This window comes from Sciurus vulgaris, assembly GCF_902686455.1.
Source record: "Sciurus vulgaris genome assembly, chromosome: 5".
NCBI classification, from domain to species: Eukaryota; Metazoa; Chordata; class Mammalia; order Rodentia; family Sciuridae; genus Sciurus; species Sciurus vulgaris.
The window spans coordinates 82,448,855-82,467,017 of NC_136465.1; the positions used below are offsets into that span (position 1 = coordinate 82,448,855).

Sequence of the window (18,163 nt, forward strand, 5' to 3'; positions counted from 1 at the left end):
ACACAATAACAGTGTCATGGGCATTTTTTAATGGATGGAAGATGAAGAAAAATAGATGTGGTGGCTATTTGTTTTTGTCTTTGAAGATTTATATAAAGGAAATGTGTATTATGTTAAAAAAAAAGGTGATAGAGCATGTAGAGGAGAGCATTTGGGGCAGAGGGAACAGTTTAAAGAAAGACACAAGTAGGAAACTAGTGGTACAAGAAAGCGAAGGGACGAGCCTGTGATTTAGATTGTCTGGGACATGGAACATACAGAGGCAAGTAACAGGAAGTTAAGCTTGTAGGCTGGAAGACTGATAAGTGAAGCTCAATGAAGTTTTTTTTTTTTTTTTTTCCAGTTGAAGTTTAACATGATCTGATTTGTATTTAGGAAATGAGTATTGAGAAGAGTAGACTCAAATATAAATTTTTGGAATAGTTCTATAGGTTGTTGAAATCATCCAGATCAGACGGGAGAGCCTGAATGAAAAGGGAAAACTGGGAAACTTCTTGGGGTAAAAATAAACAGGCTTCTCAAATGGTTAAATGTACAAGGCAAAGGAAATGAAGGAGGCAGAAGTGCCTGGGAAAATCTTTACTTTGGTGACAGAAGGACTGGTGATGCCATTAACCAAAAGGGTCACTTGGGGATTATGTTGGTTTGCAAGGATAGTTTTGAATATCTGGGTCAATAAGAAGTGAGGTGATTGGGGATATGTGCATTAGGCTGAAGAGAAAGTAAGGTCTAGTAGTGAAGATTTTAAATTCATCTTCATTCAGACTCATTGAAGTTGTATAAGACAGAAAGATTGCATGGAGAGAAGGTGGCAAGGGTCAAGTTAGTCAAGACCGAGGAAGAGTAGCAACCAGTGATGTCACCAAGGACCAGAGAGCTAATGTTGAAACCAGAATGTACTGCCTCCTAGTGGTTAGTTGAAGGTGGTGTCAATGAGACTGAAGAGCAGGGAAAGGGGATTTAAAAAAAAAAAAAAAGGTCATCTCGGATTTCTGGATTTTGGAGCAAGAATCTCATTGGAATTTTACCAGTCAGTAGTTTATCAATAGACAGATAGGAATAGCCCCATTATAAAGCCATGGGTGCTAGGTAAGAAGTGAAGAAAGAGAAAACACCCTATTGAGAAATTCGGAAGTGCAAAAGTAGACAGAGATAGGACAGGAATTCAAGAATCTACTTGGATTGAAAATGGATTTGTCCTTAGAGATAGTTTTAGGGTATGGTTTTTGTGATTGTGGCAGGCAGGTGTGTCAAAGGGATTAAAGAGAAGTGCTACTAGCTCTAGTGCCCCTCAGAAGTGGTTGGAGATGATGTCAGAGCATGGAGAAAAGGAACCGAGTTGAGAGGGAAGTGGGGAAAGATGAGTGAAGGACAGGAAAAATTGAGAGGTAGAGAAAAGAGGTTACGTGAGAATTCCATACACAGATGTCTTTTCTTGGTAACACAGCAAAAAATTGCCCGTTGAAAGAGAGGAAATGAAAATGAAACAAATTTCACCAGCTTTTAGAGAATGTGACATGCAGTCAACAGAGCAAAAATAAAAAGGATGTCCAAGCTGGGAGAGTACTGGTGAGATGAGATGGACTGATTCTGTGCTCTTCAGCATAGGTCTAAGGCTTCCCCTTGGAGATGGAAGGAATGATGAAGGAATGGGATATAACATTAGATAAGCAAAGCAGGTATGGTCAGCAAAGCAAGAGGAGAAAGAGATTGCTGGTAAGAGCATTGCTGATATGGTGAACGCAGAGTCACTCGTGTGTTCCCACGACCCAGAAGGGAAGTAAATGGAGCCAGATGTGTTTATGCACCAAACCAACAGATGGGCTTAAAGGAAGGAGGATGAGATATAGAAAGTCCAGGGTTGTGGTAAAAGAGGGAATTTCAGAGCAATATCTCTGGGAGATAAGATGATTACAAAAGAAGAGGTCAGATGAGGTCATGATATGAAGTTAAATCTAAAATAACTTAATTAATATTTTAAATCACACCCTGAAACCAGAAAATATTAAACCTGCACGGTTTAATATGCATACCTCTTTATATATACATAATACATACATTTAAATATTTTGTACTTATGCATTTATACATTCAATGTCAGTATAATATACTCCATTTTAAAAGCTGTTATTTTCCTCCCAGCACTAGCCCAGGGACATAGTATGTGCTCAATAGACATTGGTTTAATTGAACTAATATATTTAACTAGAGCTTTTATTTTTATTTTATTTTTTCTTCAAAGTACTGGAATCTGCTCCATTCCATGAATCACAACACTAAAATGATTGCAGATAAAGTGTAAAGTGTGGAAACCAAATCTTTAAAATAACAGTTTTATAACAGGTTGAGTGTTAAGCTTCTTGATTGTACCTTTAACACTTGTACTGAGTTCCATTTCTTTCACCTTTGCCATTATAAATTTTCATACAACATCAGAGTCCCAAGGCTAGGAGTAATTCTACTCATCTATTCCACTTCCCACCTTCAGTTCTTATCAGGAGCCCTTACCTTCATAACTATACCAGAAATTATATTTTAAAGCATGCAACCATGCCAGCACCTCACTGTGTTGAACTCTGAAATGGATGCAACAAGGATACCATGGCAGAGAAATGTGGAAAAATGTTAACTTTACCCCTTGATTCCCAGCACCACTGTGCTGACCCAACAGTCTGAGAAAAATTCTTTTTTCTTGCTTCAGTATTGTAAACGAGAAATCCTAACCTCCACCAATATGGGAAATAGCACTGGATTTCATTTAAGGTTTTTGGTGGGGACCTTTGTTTTGGGAATAGATGGATTATACATTTTAAGTCACAGAATTCATAGGAACCCTCAGGGGTTGAATCAATACAGCTGAAATGGGAATGAGGGTGGGACATATTCAGACATACTCTGATTTTATATTATATAGGAATCCCCCAAACTAGAATGGAATCCTAGATCTAGATCAAATTAGAAGTTCTTAGACTGACTAATCTGTACTTTAATATTGCCCCAAATATCTGATAGACCTAAAAAAGAATTGCCCCCAGGTTTAGTAGCACCTGATAGTCAACTGGCTCCTTAACAGTTAGTATGGCATGGGATAAGTGGGTACCCAGTATGCAAGTGGAAAAGCATAGAATACAGGACAACCCAGTTAACTGGAAGATTAAGTGAACTGGGACAGAAAACAGGTAACACATTCATTCAATTTGATCTTCTAGCTGCCTACTCTGTATCTTGTAACAGAGAAGCATCAGCCTTCACAGAGTCACAGTCCTTAACCTCTCTATAAGATACTGAATTTCTAAACTGCACACTCATGTGACTATACATTGTAAACAATTCCTAACTAGGAATCCTATCCCAGTGTCACATGAACCTTGAATAAAAGCAGGTGGAGATGAAATATGGTTTTAATATCTTCCCTTCTGGAACATGTATCCTTGCTCCCTGCTGTTACTCTTGGTGTTCTCTGCTTTCTCCCTCTTGGATCATCCCTTATTCCCAGGAAAAGGAATGAGAATCCTAATGTAAATTAGGTGTTTAAATGTATAAATCCCTAATATGGCTTAATATGTCACTTTTCCTGGGTTTGCTTTCATTTAAAATACATCTGAGCAGCTCAGTGTTAAAGCAATAAATCCGCCTGGGAAGCCAGTAGTTGGAAAGCCTTTTTGGACCTTGAAATCATACCACGGACACAGACCATTTGTAAGGCTAGACCCACTTCAGTGTGACTGTCTACCTTGGCTGCTTTTCCTCCATAAAAGTTCCTTAGACAGGAAGAAGAGTCTCTGCACTCAAGTAAAGAAAGCAAAGTCTCTACCATAGCATTTAGCAGCCCACTGAGCACACATTTCCTATATGGCTTCAGGTTCAGAGAGCACAAACAGTATGGCCACAGTACCCAGCAACGCCTAACACATTCATCAATGGCACTGCAGTTACATCATTTATGCGCACATCTGAATCATTCCTAACATACCAAAAACAGACATGCACAGCGCATCAAGCAATGACAGGGCCTTTTTAGAGAGACCATGATTAAAAAAATAGAGTGAGTTCAGGAATAGCCTTTCCAAAGGCAATTACCCAAACAATCTGGTTATTCTGTCTCTAAATCTTGAACTAACTAAAACAAAACAAAAAGACAGAACAAACCAAAAACAAACCCTAGCTCTTAAATGTGCAGGTGACCAGCACTCTGCAGAGAATTCTCCCTTGGGCAACTCCTGATGGCCATGGAAGACTGGGCGGGTGATAATCACTTAACTGTATAGACGACTCCTATTTTATCACATTACACATGCGTTTTGGCACTACTGACACCACCAACATTTAATGGAATCATTTGGGACTTTTCCCCCAATCACAACATGGCTGTGGCCAGTACAGGGAATATACATTAAAGATGTCTCCCAAATTCTGGCTGAGGATACACAGTGACAACTTTTGAAATAACAAGGTCCACTGTACATGCATCACTCTGAAGGGTGTGCACATTCTTGACTCAGGCATATTCAAGGGTCAGGTCACTGAGGCTGGTGGAAATGCTGAGATTTCAGCATTGCCACTGAATGGAGTGATGCAGAACCATACCCACTAACCCACTTCCAGAGTGGAAGGGAATGATAGAAAGCACACAAGAGAGAAAGAACAGATTCTGAAGAACATTGGAACACTAAGCGCTCCTGAGGGTATCTGCAGAATCTCACAGTTTTGGATGGATTGGGTCTTGGTTCATACCCATCTGTGATACAGATGGGGCTTACTGCTGAATTCTTCCTCATGCATTTTACTGGCTTGTTATTCTGAATTGAGCAACACCTAGAAATTGACTATGTTTAGCCTTCCTCTTTTTAAATTTTCTTGAGCAGGCCACGAATGTCTTACTTGGTCCCAATTCAAACATCCAGTGGATAAAAAATGATCAATTTGAGCCAAATAAGGGGTTCTGAAAATGAAATTATCTGAAAACTTCTCATGAGAGAAGTATAGGAAAAAATGCAGTAGGTTGGGTAATATGCAATATGGACTTGGAAATTTCATTCTGTGGTAGAGAAAGAGAGAGAGAGGCTGCCACACTCCACAAAGCCAACTGTCCAGGGAAAGACTTCTATTTGTCTGGTTAACCCAAGATCAGGTTATAAACACCTGATGTGAGGCAAATAGCACCTTCCTGATGGCAGTAATGAGGACAAGGCAAATATAAAGCCACCTTTGGCACCATCCCTCATATACCCACCATCCTACTTCTAAAACTAACTTCAGCAATCTTTCTAAAGGAGTCATCTAGCCACTGGCTTTGAGTGGATCTGGTAATCTTTCCTAGCAAAGCATGGGAATTTCTAAGACCGGTGTCAAGTGCTACCCCCTGTAACCAGATGGCACATTCTTCAAAAAGTCAAGTCAGTGGACATTTTCTGGGTGTGGCTGTAGCACAGATTTCTAAGGGTAGGGTAGGGGGTCAGGGTTAGGGCCCAGGTACCAGGAAGAAAAGGGTCAGGTGGCCAGATGGCTGCTAAACACCAGAGAAGGCTGCTGGGAGATTCCTCAGGATGGAGTTTCCTGAAACCTCTTAGTCACACTGTGAATGGAAGGTTATTAATTTGACCTCAGTTCTGTTTCAAACCCTTTTGGAAACCTTTGCGATGCTAGGTACTGACAGGGAAAATCTGGTGCCACCAACTTGTCTTTGATGGAGTGCTGGTACCCTATGTCTACCCAGAAGACTGGAGTCAGACAGGGCTCTGATAGGAGCCAAACTGGACCCAGCAAAGCCCAGGCCAAATTGCATGAACACTTCTCAAAGATCAGCAGGAAGACTGGTTTGCGGGGGCGGGGCATGAACACAAACTACTTTCCCCTGGCTTATTCACCATAGTGGCTTCCATTCACATTCACTTTTTCCAGACACCCTGAAGCAAAAGCCATACAAAACAATTTCCCCAACGGAAAAATGAAAACCTGTAACAAAACACTGTTTTCCCCCTCATTCCCATCCCCACCCCACTCCCTCCAGCCCAACACCCTGAATACTCACAAGAGAACACTTTATCTATACAAAATTAATTAGAAAACAAAATATTTACATATGAAATAAACACCATCTTGATTTCTGTCACCAGTGGAGACTGACAGAGCCCCCTGTGTTCTAGATTGCTGTTCGCTAGGATAGTTGGTTTGGTTTTTTTTTTTTTATTTTAAAGGGGTGAGGTAAGAGGAAGAGTGAGGGGATGAGCCCCTGACCCTTGGACAGAGCCAGGGTGAAGCGATGTTTCTATGGCCCTTCTCGTTCTTCCTCCTGGAGACGCCTCACGCCCTCTGTCCTCTCTCTCAAAGTCTTTCCTTGAATCTAAGGTAAAGCACTCCGTGCTCCTCTCTCCAAATCTGTGAGAGGTTCAGCCCCTTGCCCCCACGTTCATTTTAGAAAGAAAACAAAGCATTACAAGGCCTTCAGTTGGCTTTAAAATGAAAGATACTGAGGTAAAAATCAAGGAGGAGGACGGGGGACAGCAGTCGAGGGCGGGGAAGGAGGAAGGGTCGTGAGGCAGGGCGATCAGGAAGGCAAAGAGCAGCCCTGGAGTATGTGACGTGAAGAGACATGGCAGCTTCCTTCCAGAGGAGGATGAGCACCTTTCTGGTTTATGTGTCCTGTGTGCAACAAGGCGATCCTGTGGTCAAGCTTCCAAACAGACCCGGGGCTCTTTGGATGCCACCCTGTTAGAGGAGGATGGCAGGACAGTGGAACTGACCCATAGAATACCCCCACCCCAAGTTCCAGGACCGGCAGTGACAAATACTCATTTCCCTTCTCAATTTTCCAACTTTTAGTGAAGGGGGCATCACAACTGCCAGTACCCTCATCCTTGGAGTTTTACACACACACACATACATATATATATATTTACTTTTGAATGGTACAATCTGAGAGGGAACAGAGGTGTTGCAGGAAGGTGGAAGGGCTTCTACCAAGAGAGTTCCCACTGGGCGCAAGTCACATTCCCAGGGAGTCAGGCCCAAGGAGGTAGTGCGAGAGTCCCTCCCGCCTACCGTTCCCCACTTCCGATTCAATTCCCTTCTCTCCAGGCCTCCCGAGCAGTGCTCACGGGGGCAGGCTCATGCTCTTCACTGTCTGTTCCCTATCAGTTGTCATCAGTTCTGGGGGAACAAGCCTGCTTTTCTAGCTCCAGGCTAAGTAAGAAGGGATCAAAGCATTGAAAACATCCCCCTCTCTCACTTACCCTACCGCAAATGACTCCCCTCTTTCTCAGATCCTTACTGAGCTCCTCCCCAAACCTTGACCAGTTGAGGGTCTAAAAGCTCAACAGAGCTTTTTGGAGTCTTTTGCTCTCAAGTGTGGGCAAGAAAATTATGGCTGCTTCTGTTTCCCTTTAGCCTTCCTAGAAAGTTCTTGGCGCAAACTAATGGAACTTACTGGTAATCAATGAAAAATCATTCTAGTATCCTGCTTCTGTAGGATTGTCTCCTTTTCCTTTTTGTCTATAGCACAGCATCTTCTTTGTCAAGAACTTCCATTCCTCATTCAGGAAGGTGAAGGGGAGAGACAGCAGACACTCAGGTAACATATGGCCATCTCTGTTTGTATATAAGCCAAAATGAGTGCATTGCTCAGGGATATGGAAGGAATCAGCACAATGAGTCAAGTTGCCTTCTCTACATTTAGAGGCACCTGACTGCCCATGTGTGCAAGTATACATGGACATACATGCACACATGATCCCCTGCTGTTGCCTTCAATGCACCACAGAACACTATAAAGTACTTTCTAGTTTGTTCAGGAATCCCCTCTTCCACCAAAGACCTTTCACTCCAGTTCACTATTAATGAGTCTCCTGGAGTTGAAGCAAACTTTTTTTTTTTTTTTTTTTTTGGCTTATATATAAACACACAAGGCCTCCCACCCTCTGTTTGGCACACCATCCCTAGGCAGATGTCATCCACCCAATAGAATTTAGCAAAAGCCTCTTTTCATTCACAAGCAGTATGCTAAATGGTCTCACTTAGATGCTTTTGCTTCCTCACCTAAACAGAAAGATAAGTTTGGGAAAAGCTACTCCCATGCTCACATGGCCTCCTTTTGCTCCTCCTGGCTTCACTCAAGGTAGATGACAAAGAGCTCTTCCTTCCCTGCTAGGAGGAAGCTCGCATGCAGTACTTCCTTTCTCCTCTGCACCCTCCCATGCTGAGAGGGCTCGGTTCACCCTCTTATGGGAACAGGAATGGCACACAGATCTGGGGAGGAGAGAACTGTGAAAAGGAGGAGAGATGGTGCTGGTCACCAAGGTTGCCTTCAGCAAGAGCCAGAACTCCAGGATCCCATAAATAAACTAAAAGAACAAGAAAGGAGCAAATGGGAACCAAGTTCACCCCGATCCCCTCTGTGACATGCGCACCACACGACCCGCAGCCCTACCCCTCCCATACCCACCTTAACCTCTCTCTTCCCTCACTCAGACATCAGACTCAATACTAGAAAGTTTCTCATAAACATGCCCATTGCTGGAGCCATTGAAAGCCCTGGGGTTTTTGTTGTTAGGCACACAGGGGTTGGACTGGTTCCCTATACAGATGTCCTTCTGGAAACGGCCTGGCACAGCCCCATGAAGGGCCGAGACCACCGGCTTGTTGGTGACAAGGGCCCGGAAGTCCGGCCTGGCTTTCGACGCCCCTGCCACTGTGGGCTGCCTGAAGAAGTAGGATTTGCTGCCATGGAGCAAGCACTGGTCGTCCCCAAAAGTGGGGATGAAAGGGTTTTGCGTGACCCGGTCAGGGTAGAGCGACTTGCTGAGCATGTAGCTGCCGCCGGGGTTGTTGTGGTGGTGGTGTCCGGCAGTGGGCACTGAGGACTTGTTGTTGGCAAAGGTGCTCTCGCCGGCTGGCATCTCAAACATGTGGGCGTAGGGGCTCCCATCCAGGAAACGGCCCTTGTCTTTCAGGCTCACGCTGCGCGGGGCCAAGGCGGCTTCTTCCTTCTGCAGGTCCACGAAGGTGTCGTAGGAGTGCTGCCGGCGCAGTTTGTTCCGATTCTTCTTCTGGGCCTTGGAATTAGTCGGGCTCTGAGGATACTTGGTGGTGGAGGCGTTCGACGTCACCGCCACAGGGGCAGCCGGTTGGTCCAGTTCCTGCAGGGAGTTGTCCTCGCTGATGTCGTACAGGTTACCCGCCTTCTTGCAGGCCTCACACCGGATGCACGCCTGCCTGCCCGAGTTCTGACCTGCCACCGTCGTGGAGTAGTTGTGCAGCTTTGAGGGGCAGCTGCGGCAGAAGTTGCCCCCAGACCGGTCCTCCCAGTCCACGTTGGTCAGGTTCTTCTCCCAAGGGGCTGGCACCCCGCTGACCACGCCGTGTTTGTCGCCCGACGGGTGTTTGAGGTGAGACCTGTTAGTACAGGGCCCTCCTCCGCTGACGGAGTCGCGCTTAAAGTCATCACTCCGCTCCTTGTAGATATCGGTCAGGTCCACGTGCTCCCAGTGAGGGGAGTTCTCCTTTGTTCGGAACTGGTCCAGGTAGAAGTCCCGTAACCCTTCCTTGTCCCTGAAGTAGCGCTTGTGGTCAGGGGAGCGGGGCGGTCTGCGGCGGTAGGCCAGCTCAATCTCGTCGAACTCCCTTCGGGACTTGGCCGAGGCCGGCCGCTTCTTCAGGCTGTCCTTGTACTGCTGCTTACGCCTCTTGGCTGCATTGCCCTCGATGTTTCCATAGGTGACCGTGTGGGTGGAGATGTCAGAGACGTCTGAGCGGATCAAGTCGTCATGGCCACTGTAGCGGTCGCTCTTGAAGGAGAACTTGCCGTACAGGTCACTTAGCTGGCTGTGTTTGGAAGAGGGCAGGCCAATGTCCAAGGGCTTCTTGCTGATGGACCTTGGCTGGGTGGTGAAGGGCGGGTTGTCACAGTCGTAGAGCCCGTCGATGGAGCTGGTGCTGCCAATACTGTGCGGCCGGTGGTGGTGGTGATAGTGGTCTTGGTACACGTTGCTGTCCTTCAGCTGCAGATTGCCAAACGTTCTCTCCACTTCGCTGATGTAGTCACTGAAGAGGTTCTCCTCGCAGGGTGGGTTGTTATAGGACTTGCAGTCGGAATGCGTGAAGCTGCGGCGGTGCTCTGAGATGTCATAGACTGATGACTCGCGGCGGATGAAGTCCAAGGCGCTCTGTGGTGAGCCATTCACACCAGACAGGTTGGCCATGTTCTTGGCGGTGCGGAGCAGGCGCAGGATGTTGGAGTGTGTGTTGTTCATGGTTGCAGTGGGGGAGTTCATCACAGATTGGCGTTCTTCAATAGCCACTCCATGAATGCAGCTGTAGATACCCTGAAGCAAAATACCACGGGACAGATTAGATCCGGGGAAGCTAAAAATGACCATAAACTACGTTCTACCATCAGGAATTATCTAAAAGTCAGAGAAAGCATAAAGCGGACAGTTTCATCTACTCTTACAAGATGTAGCTAGAAGATTGTCTGAATCACCCCCTTGAATTCAGTGAAGTTCATTTCATGAGCTAAGATTAGTGACCTGGCCATCAGAGAGAAGCCTTGGCTGTACCAAGTCACTTGAGCAAATAGACTGGAATCATAGAACATGACGTTCTTGATTCAGCTCCACCACTGACTTGATTTTTCTTCCTATGCCCAGATTTTCACATTTTAAAAACAAGGTCATGATATGAACTCACAGCAAAAAAAAAAAAAAACAAAAACAAAAACAAAAAAACCAAAAACAAACAAACAAAAAAAACATTGTCAACCTTCTGGAAGTAGGTGGCAATGCTTTACAGACACTGAGGATGCTCTGCTCTGGCTGGTCACTGCTGATGGCAGCAAAGCACAAGGGAGCTCAGTAGCTCACAATTGCCACTCTTTTCCAGCTTTGACAAAACTTGAGCACTTTTTAGAATGTTGGTCACCATTTAACAGCTGAACAATTCTGTTCTTTGTCAAGCACGAATCAAATTCACACAGAGAATTAGGACGCCCGGGGTCAAAGAAGAATTTTTCTCCTACTGTGCCCTACACCATGGGAGGGAAAATTGGGATAAACATCAGATACTGAGTATGAATAAATAACTCCCTTGTTTAATTCTCTCATTTATTCTCTCTTTAACTCCCAGTTTTCTTCTTACACTTTATTGTTCACTTAATATTATCATAAATAATGTTTTATCAAATTAGCATTGATAGAAAGCTTTCTATGTACAACTCTTTGTATTGGGCAGTGAAGAATAGCAAGAGAAGGTATTGAAGAGGAGGTTTTGAATTGTGACTTTACAATAAGGGAAAATAATTCGGAAATGAATGTTCTCCCATGGATAGGGATAAGAGCAGAGAAGGTTAGAAGGAGTATGCAGCTAAGTGGAAAAGAAGGGAGCCTATTGTCCCGGGGGGCATCACAAGGTCAAAGATCTTCAAGATACACTCTACTTTTCTTCCTTGTCCTACTGTGTCACCCTTCTTGTCTATGACCTGGAGAAAATGCCAAGTATTTTTCATCTGTAAAGGGACCAATGATGTCAAAGAGTACAAATGGGAGTTCTATTACAGGTCACCAGTTTCCCCTTCTTCTGTGATTGCCCTGTCTGGGGCCTTGGGGAAGAGCTTGTGCAGTGAAACAGTATGGATTGGAGCTGTAACCAATGCAAGTTCCTTTCTCCTGTTCCAGTGCTAATGAATGATCTGAATCAACTCAGCCAGAGGGGAAATGGAGAAATTGTTCCCTATCAGTGAAATACTACAGGAAAATGAGCAAAAGATGAAACGATTTAATGAGAAATCCATTTACTTTCATAACTCCATTTGAGGCAAAGTTGGTCATATCTGGAAAGTGGACCTCAATCCCAAAAGGTATTGTGAGTTGACTGCACATGAGTGAGCTCCACAACCTTATTAATAAAACTTAAAGAGGTTCACTTTGTTTTTTGAAACTCCTGCCTATGAGCTGTTGTTCATATATAAAACTCTCCCTGATGTCTCCCTTTAGACTAGGAATGAAGAAGTGACCTAAATAAAGAGTAACCTAAGAGTTAATACTCTTGCTCCAATTAAGGAAGTTTCTAGAATATAAATTTCTTGTGAGTAAGAACTTATTTCTGAAGGTCCTGTTAAGCTCTTCAACTCTTCATACTCCACTCATGGTTAAAACATAGGATTAGTGAGACCACCATTAATACATCTTTTATGTTAGAATAAGAGAGAGATGTTTCATTCCATTGTTTACATAGAAATGTGATTCTTTTAAAGAATTAAATTATTATTATAGCCTAAAAAGAATTGACTAATGATGATGAAAACCATTTGGAGAAAAACCAGACTTTCCATTTTGATAGATCTGGCAGTTCTTACTGAGAAACAAATGCCCAAATCCCACATGGAAAAGTATTTCTTAAAGGAAATATAGTATCACCCATCTTTTTGGTCCATTTGAAATATCACAAAAACTCCTAGTGAAATGCATGATGTAGTTTCTTGCTTTAGCAACATAAGGCTGGAGTTGGTGCCCTTTTGGGTCTCTCTGTTTTGCACAGTGCTAGGCTAAGCTATCCTTAACAAGCTCTAGGCATCTAAATCAAAGCACTTACTCGGCTGATGGAGAAGACCATGCCAGGTTTGCCAGAACAGACACCCATAAAGCAATGCCGGAACTGCCAATAGAAAAGGTGTTCACAGATGAAGGTGATGAGGCTGAGTGCCATGGCTGCCCCCAACATGTAGAAGACACCTGCCATGTTGTCAATGTCCAGCTGGCTGCTCATGACCTCATTCTTCTCATTGTGGCAAATGCCAGTGAGCCAGAGAGCTTCTAGTTCTTCCATCTCCCCTGGAGACAGGGCAGAGGAAAAAAAAAAAAAAAAAAAAAAAAAAAAAAAAACAGAGAAAGGGGGAAGAGAGGAGAGAAGTAGAGAAGTGGGGGAAAGAGAAATATTGAGAGAGAGAGAGAAATATGAGAGAGAAAGAGATAAGGAGACACAAAGAAAATGAATAGAGAAAGTTAACAGTAATTTTATTAATACCATTAAATATTAATTCATCAATGTATTCAATAAGTATTCAGTGAAAATGTAATAAAAATACTACAGGTAATTCAAAGACATGATACATTGCCACTGCTCCCCTTTACCTGCCCAGCGTTAATTGATATACATAAATGATCAATATGACACGCTATCTGTTATGCAGGCAACAAGAGTTCAAATTAGTGAAAGTAATTTGGTGGATAGAGGGTGGATAGTGGGTTTTCATGGGGGAGGTAGTTCCTGGGATTGAGCATGATGGATGAATGAATTTCAGTTTATATTTTACAAAAAGGCACTCGAGGCAGCAGAAATAGCATGATCAATGGGAGGGAGGTGGGAAAATACAAGCTTGCTTAAGAAGAGGCATGAGGAACAGTTTAAACAGAATAATAGTCAGCAAAAGAAGCCAAGTGAAAAACACTGATGCAAGAATTCTGAGGATGTCAGTGTCAGAATAAGCACTTTGCACTTTATTATATAGACAGTGAGAATTAACATAATCAAACAAGTGATTCAGAAACTTGCTCTTACAATTGCACAGAACAGACTCTTGGCAGGGAAAGGAGAGACAGAGAGATCAGCAAAGAGACTGATTGGTTCCCTAGGGTCCCTCAGATTTACAGATTTGTTGTTGAAGAGGAAAATACAAATATATAACAGCAAAAGAGGAGTAAGTTTGAATAAAAGAAGACCACCCAAATCATATCTGCCTGCTTGTAACACTGCTTAAGAATACTTTGATTATTTTGATTCTGTCAGATTTCAATGATCTTTATCTACTTCACTGGATACTAGGAATTAGAAAGGTAGAAATTCTAGACAGACGGGAAATGAAATAAACCACGTGCCCTAGGATGCCTCTTATCCTAGACAAGCACAATTCAGAAAATATCATGAAGAAGACTGTCCATTCCAATACTTCCAATTTGGCTAAAAATTTGGACTTTGTATAATCTGATTAAAACTCTGGCAACTTCTGCAAATCATTTCTGGTGTTGTTCTTCCTCATGAGTACAAGGCTCCATTTTTGCCTGCAAGTGACAACCCTAAAATTACAGAAGCTCTTACACCAGGTCTTGGAAACCCTCCAGCTCTACCCCCCTGCTCTTTTGATCTTCATACAATCACTTTTTACACAATCAAACTATGCTCTTCCTAGCAAATGGAGCAGCTGACTTCACCTGGAGTCTGGGAATCTACCTCTGGTTTTCTGCTTCTGATCTCATCCCTAACAGCAAAGATTCTGCAGACATAATTTAGAGAACCACTTGGCTGATGGTCTGTGGAGCCATGTGGAGTGAGGCTGCTCATCTGTAACTGGATTAGATTCTGTGAGGATGACAGGAAGAGTAGGTGCTTTGGATAATAAAGTGATAAGAAATGCAGAAGACAAGGGTATAATGAAACAGAAGAGATTTTTCTCAGTGCAAGTTGGCTGCTCCCTCTGCTGCCAGAATGACACAGGCGAGTGCCTTATGGTGTCTGCCTTTGTGGACCCTGGGCCTGCCTCCTAAGTATTCCAGTTGAAAGAGCAAGGTAGGAAGAAGAGAAGAAAGAGTAGACAACCCTGCCTTCATTTCTCTGAGCACATAAAGAAAAGAGTCCTTCCACAGTTCCAGTCTATTTGGGCCACATGTGAGATGACTGGTTGGAACATCTACTACCAGTCACTCCTACATTATTCTGGAAGGTCTGATTATACCCTGCAATCTTGAAACACACCTCTTGATCAACTTTTTTCATCTTCTCCCTCATCCTCACCCAATATGGATTGAATTGTGCCCCCCCCTCGATGATGTATGTGTTGAAGTCCTCACCTCCAGTACCTTAGGATGTGATTTATTTGGATATAGGGACACTGCAGATGTAATTAGTTAAGATGAAGTCATACTGGAGTACAGTGGTATCCCAGTCTAATATGAATGACCTTAAGAAAAAGGCAAATTCAGACACAGACATGTTCACAGGGAAAATGTGCACACATGTAGGATGCCATGTGAACATGAAGGTAAGGATCAGGGTGAAGCTTCTACAAGACAAGGAAGATCAAATATTACCAGCTAACTGTCAGAAGCTAGGGGAGAGGACTAAAATATTTCCCCTCACAGCCCTCAGGAGGAACTAACCCTACCATCAGCCTGATTTATGACCTCCTGTCTCCAGAACTGTGAGACAGTAAGTTTTCGTTTAAGTCACTGTTGTTATGGCAGCCCTAGGAATCTAACATAACCTCAAATTTCATCATGTACTGTGAGATATTTTTTTTTTTTTTTTTTTTTTTTTTTTTTGCAAATGCACAGGTTCAAGGAACAGAGATGGAAGAAGGGTTGATATTCTGGACTAGTCGTTGGTGAAGAACAAATGGGCACTTTCCCTTTCTTTAACTCACCATCTCCAAATAGCTGCAGGATAGCAAGGTCCACCTGGCGCTTCCACCCAGAGTCTTTTTGGATGGCAATGCCATAACCAGTGGAAGCGAAGACCTTGCCACTGCCAATGGTGACCAGCTTGCAGCCTTCGTCTCTGCCCGCCATGTAGTTCAACACTGCTGCATCATAGATGAAGGCATCCAGCTTCCTGCACAAGAAAGAAGCAAACAAACAAAATCCAGAGGAGGAATTTCAGAACAAAACTACCTATGGGGCCATTAATATGAGGCAGCAGGGTTTTGGAAAGCTATGTAGAGAACTGGTTCAAAGTAAGGCTCAAGTTGGACTACTGCCAGAATCTAAAACCTGAATCCCAGGCTGTTCTTTATGTGATTTCAGGTTGAAAGGAGGTGATCTTTCCCTCCCACTGGGAATGATAAGAATGTACGTTGGGCCCGAAGCCAACTCATAAGCTGTGTCTGAAAAGGAGAAGGAGTAAAAAGGAATCAATAAAAATAATAACAGAAATAATGAGAAGTAAGCACCACAATGATAACAAATAGTATGGGTAAGATTTATATAACATTTTTCATTTCTCAGTTCATTACAGTCCAGAGTGGGGATAAGTGTAGGTGTATGTGTTCCAATAGATGTGCAATGCTATTTTTGTGGTCAGGAAGGTTCCAATATTCTGTTGTACAGCACAAGGACAGAGGTGAGTGGTCGGGGTGATGGCAGCACAGGCTCGAACAAGAGCAAATGAGAGATTACAAGGGAAGGGAACACATGGAAGAACTCAGATCTCTGAAATTCCTAAGCAGATAAGGACTTCATTCTGTGTGCTCTCCTTGACAAGGTAGGAACACCTAGAGAAAGGCCTTGGAGTAAGGGCAGGAAGGCATGAATCAAAGTTGAAAACCAACATTTATACACAACAAAGGTAGAGGAAGGAAATCCCATAAAACCCTACAGGTAATAGGGAAGACTGAAAAGAGAAAAACATATCATCCCCTGCACTTTTGCAAAGCAAGTAGTCCCCCCTTGAGAAACGAACAAACAGAAACAGTCCTTTCTGCCATGATAAACCATGGGCCATTTTATAAAAGGTACCCTAGAGAAAAGTGGAGACAAAGCTCTAATATGATTGAGAGCTGGGGTTCAGACTACCCAAAGCTGACCTACCCCAAGTCCAAATCGAATCATCTGAAATCTGTTGCAGATTTATTGATGGTATAGTAAGTAACCATGTGCCTTTGTGACTTTCAGACCTGCAGCAGAGGGACATTGAGAGGAAGTCCACCTGCTGCTAGTCATCATGTGACAAGGGAGAACAGCTCTAAGGTCCCTTGACCCCCAAATCCCAACTTCTATAATGCCTATCACTTTCCACAGGTCTTGCTTCTGGACACCAAATGAGCACAGGGACAGTTGTAATTCATGAACTCCTTTTAATGGACAAATACTCTTAGAGCTGGGTCACAAAGAATACCAACAAAGGCTGGAATTGGAGATCAGTCAACACTTGCTTACTTTTTGTTATCTAAAAGCTTTTACACTTTTTCTTCTGTCTATAATACACCAGAACCATCATTTTCATATCTTAGAGTATAGGTTTTTATTTCATGAGTAACAAATGAGTCTTATCCTTGACTCTTCCCTTCTATTTTTCTTTCTATTTTCTATTTTCTTCTATTTTCCTTCTTTTTTTCATTTCATGGTTACATTAGTATAAATAGAAAATAATTTGTAAAGAAAATGCAGAAGTAATAGCATAGGAATCTTTGTACATGGGCTTGAATCACATTGTCAAATATAACTTGGAGATCCATAAAGAGCAAATAAAGTCATCTTTGATTTAATGTTATGTGGTGTCATGCATGGTATACTAGTGCATCTGATTCAATACTTGTTTAATAGATATGAGAAACATATCAAACACTCTGAGATGGGAAGCAGTTCTTACCCTGTTTTCAGGGAGAGCAAAGCATCATCCACACCCCTCTGGTTGAACTTTCCCATGTAGGCATGCATTTCTGCATAATTATTGCGAATATTCCTCTCTGTGCTGCCATTGGGCACAGTACCAAAGCGGAAAGGGGGTGAGAAGTCATTAGGTCTCTGGAACTGGGGAGAGAAAGAGAAAGGGAGGGAAAGAAAGAGATAGAAAGAAATAAAATGCTTTAGAAAATGTGAGGAGACAGTAAGTTAGCATTAGTGGGTTTGTAATGGAAGGAATCCAACTGTAATTCACCCAACACATTAGTCCTCACTCAGGAGCCCACGGCAATCACTATCTGGAAGTGGACTTCAATTCAACTCAATTTAATACATATTGTTGAGAGATTTCTATTTGCCCAACCCTGACTTCACTCTATAACCCCTGTGTGTTCCTTTTATGCACACTGCACAATACCAGGGATGATGGGCCAGCTAGCATAATTGTGGTGGAATAGCCACCCTTCTTTTTGAAAATTGGAAATATCTGCATCCAGGCCTCTTAATTTAGGAAACTAAATACATTGTCATTGTACTATTAAGGCTATAGGGTCTCAGTGAGGTGAGTTATATTGTGTTCCTAAAGATAATGCGTTGAGTATCAAATATATTTTGCTAAGAAATTTTCTCTTGACTTTCAGAACATTCAAAGCTCATATTTATCCTACATGAATTGTATGATAAATTATAGAATTACATAGAATTTAGATTATGTTTCTCCTCTTGCTTAAACTCTGAGAGTGGATCTCTAGTGTCTACCATAAAAAACAGAAATCTCTTGG

At 42.8% G+C, this 18,163-nt stretch overlaps 1 protein-coding gene across 2 annotated transcripts in view; it reads right to left on the bottom strand.

Moving 5' to 3' along the window:
• Positions 1-6,153: 6,153 nt before the first annotated feature.
• The window catches only part of GRIN2B (glutamate ionotropic receptor NMDA type subunit 2B), a 408,813-nt gene continuing 396,803 nt past the window's right edge, over positions 6,154-18,163 (bottom strand). For both annotated transcript variants that reach the window (XM_079140030.1, XM_079140031.1), the window contains 4 exons: positions 17,350-17,510; positions 15,407-15,594; positions 12,583-12,821; positions 6,154-10,319 (listed from right to left, as the gene is read on the bottom strand). In XM_079140030.1, coding sequence (XP_078996156.1) covers positions 8,463-10,319; positions 12,583-12,821; positions 15,407-15,594; positions 17,350-17,510 — 2,445 coding nt within the window. In that variant the 3' untranslated portion in view covers positions 6,154-8,462. The remainder of the gene's footprint in view (positions 10,320-12,582; positions 12,822-15,406; positions 15,595-17,349; positions 17,511-18,163) is intronic.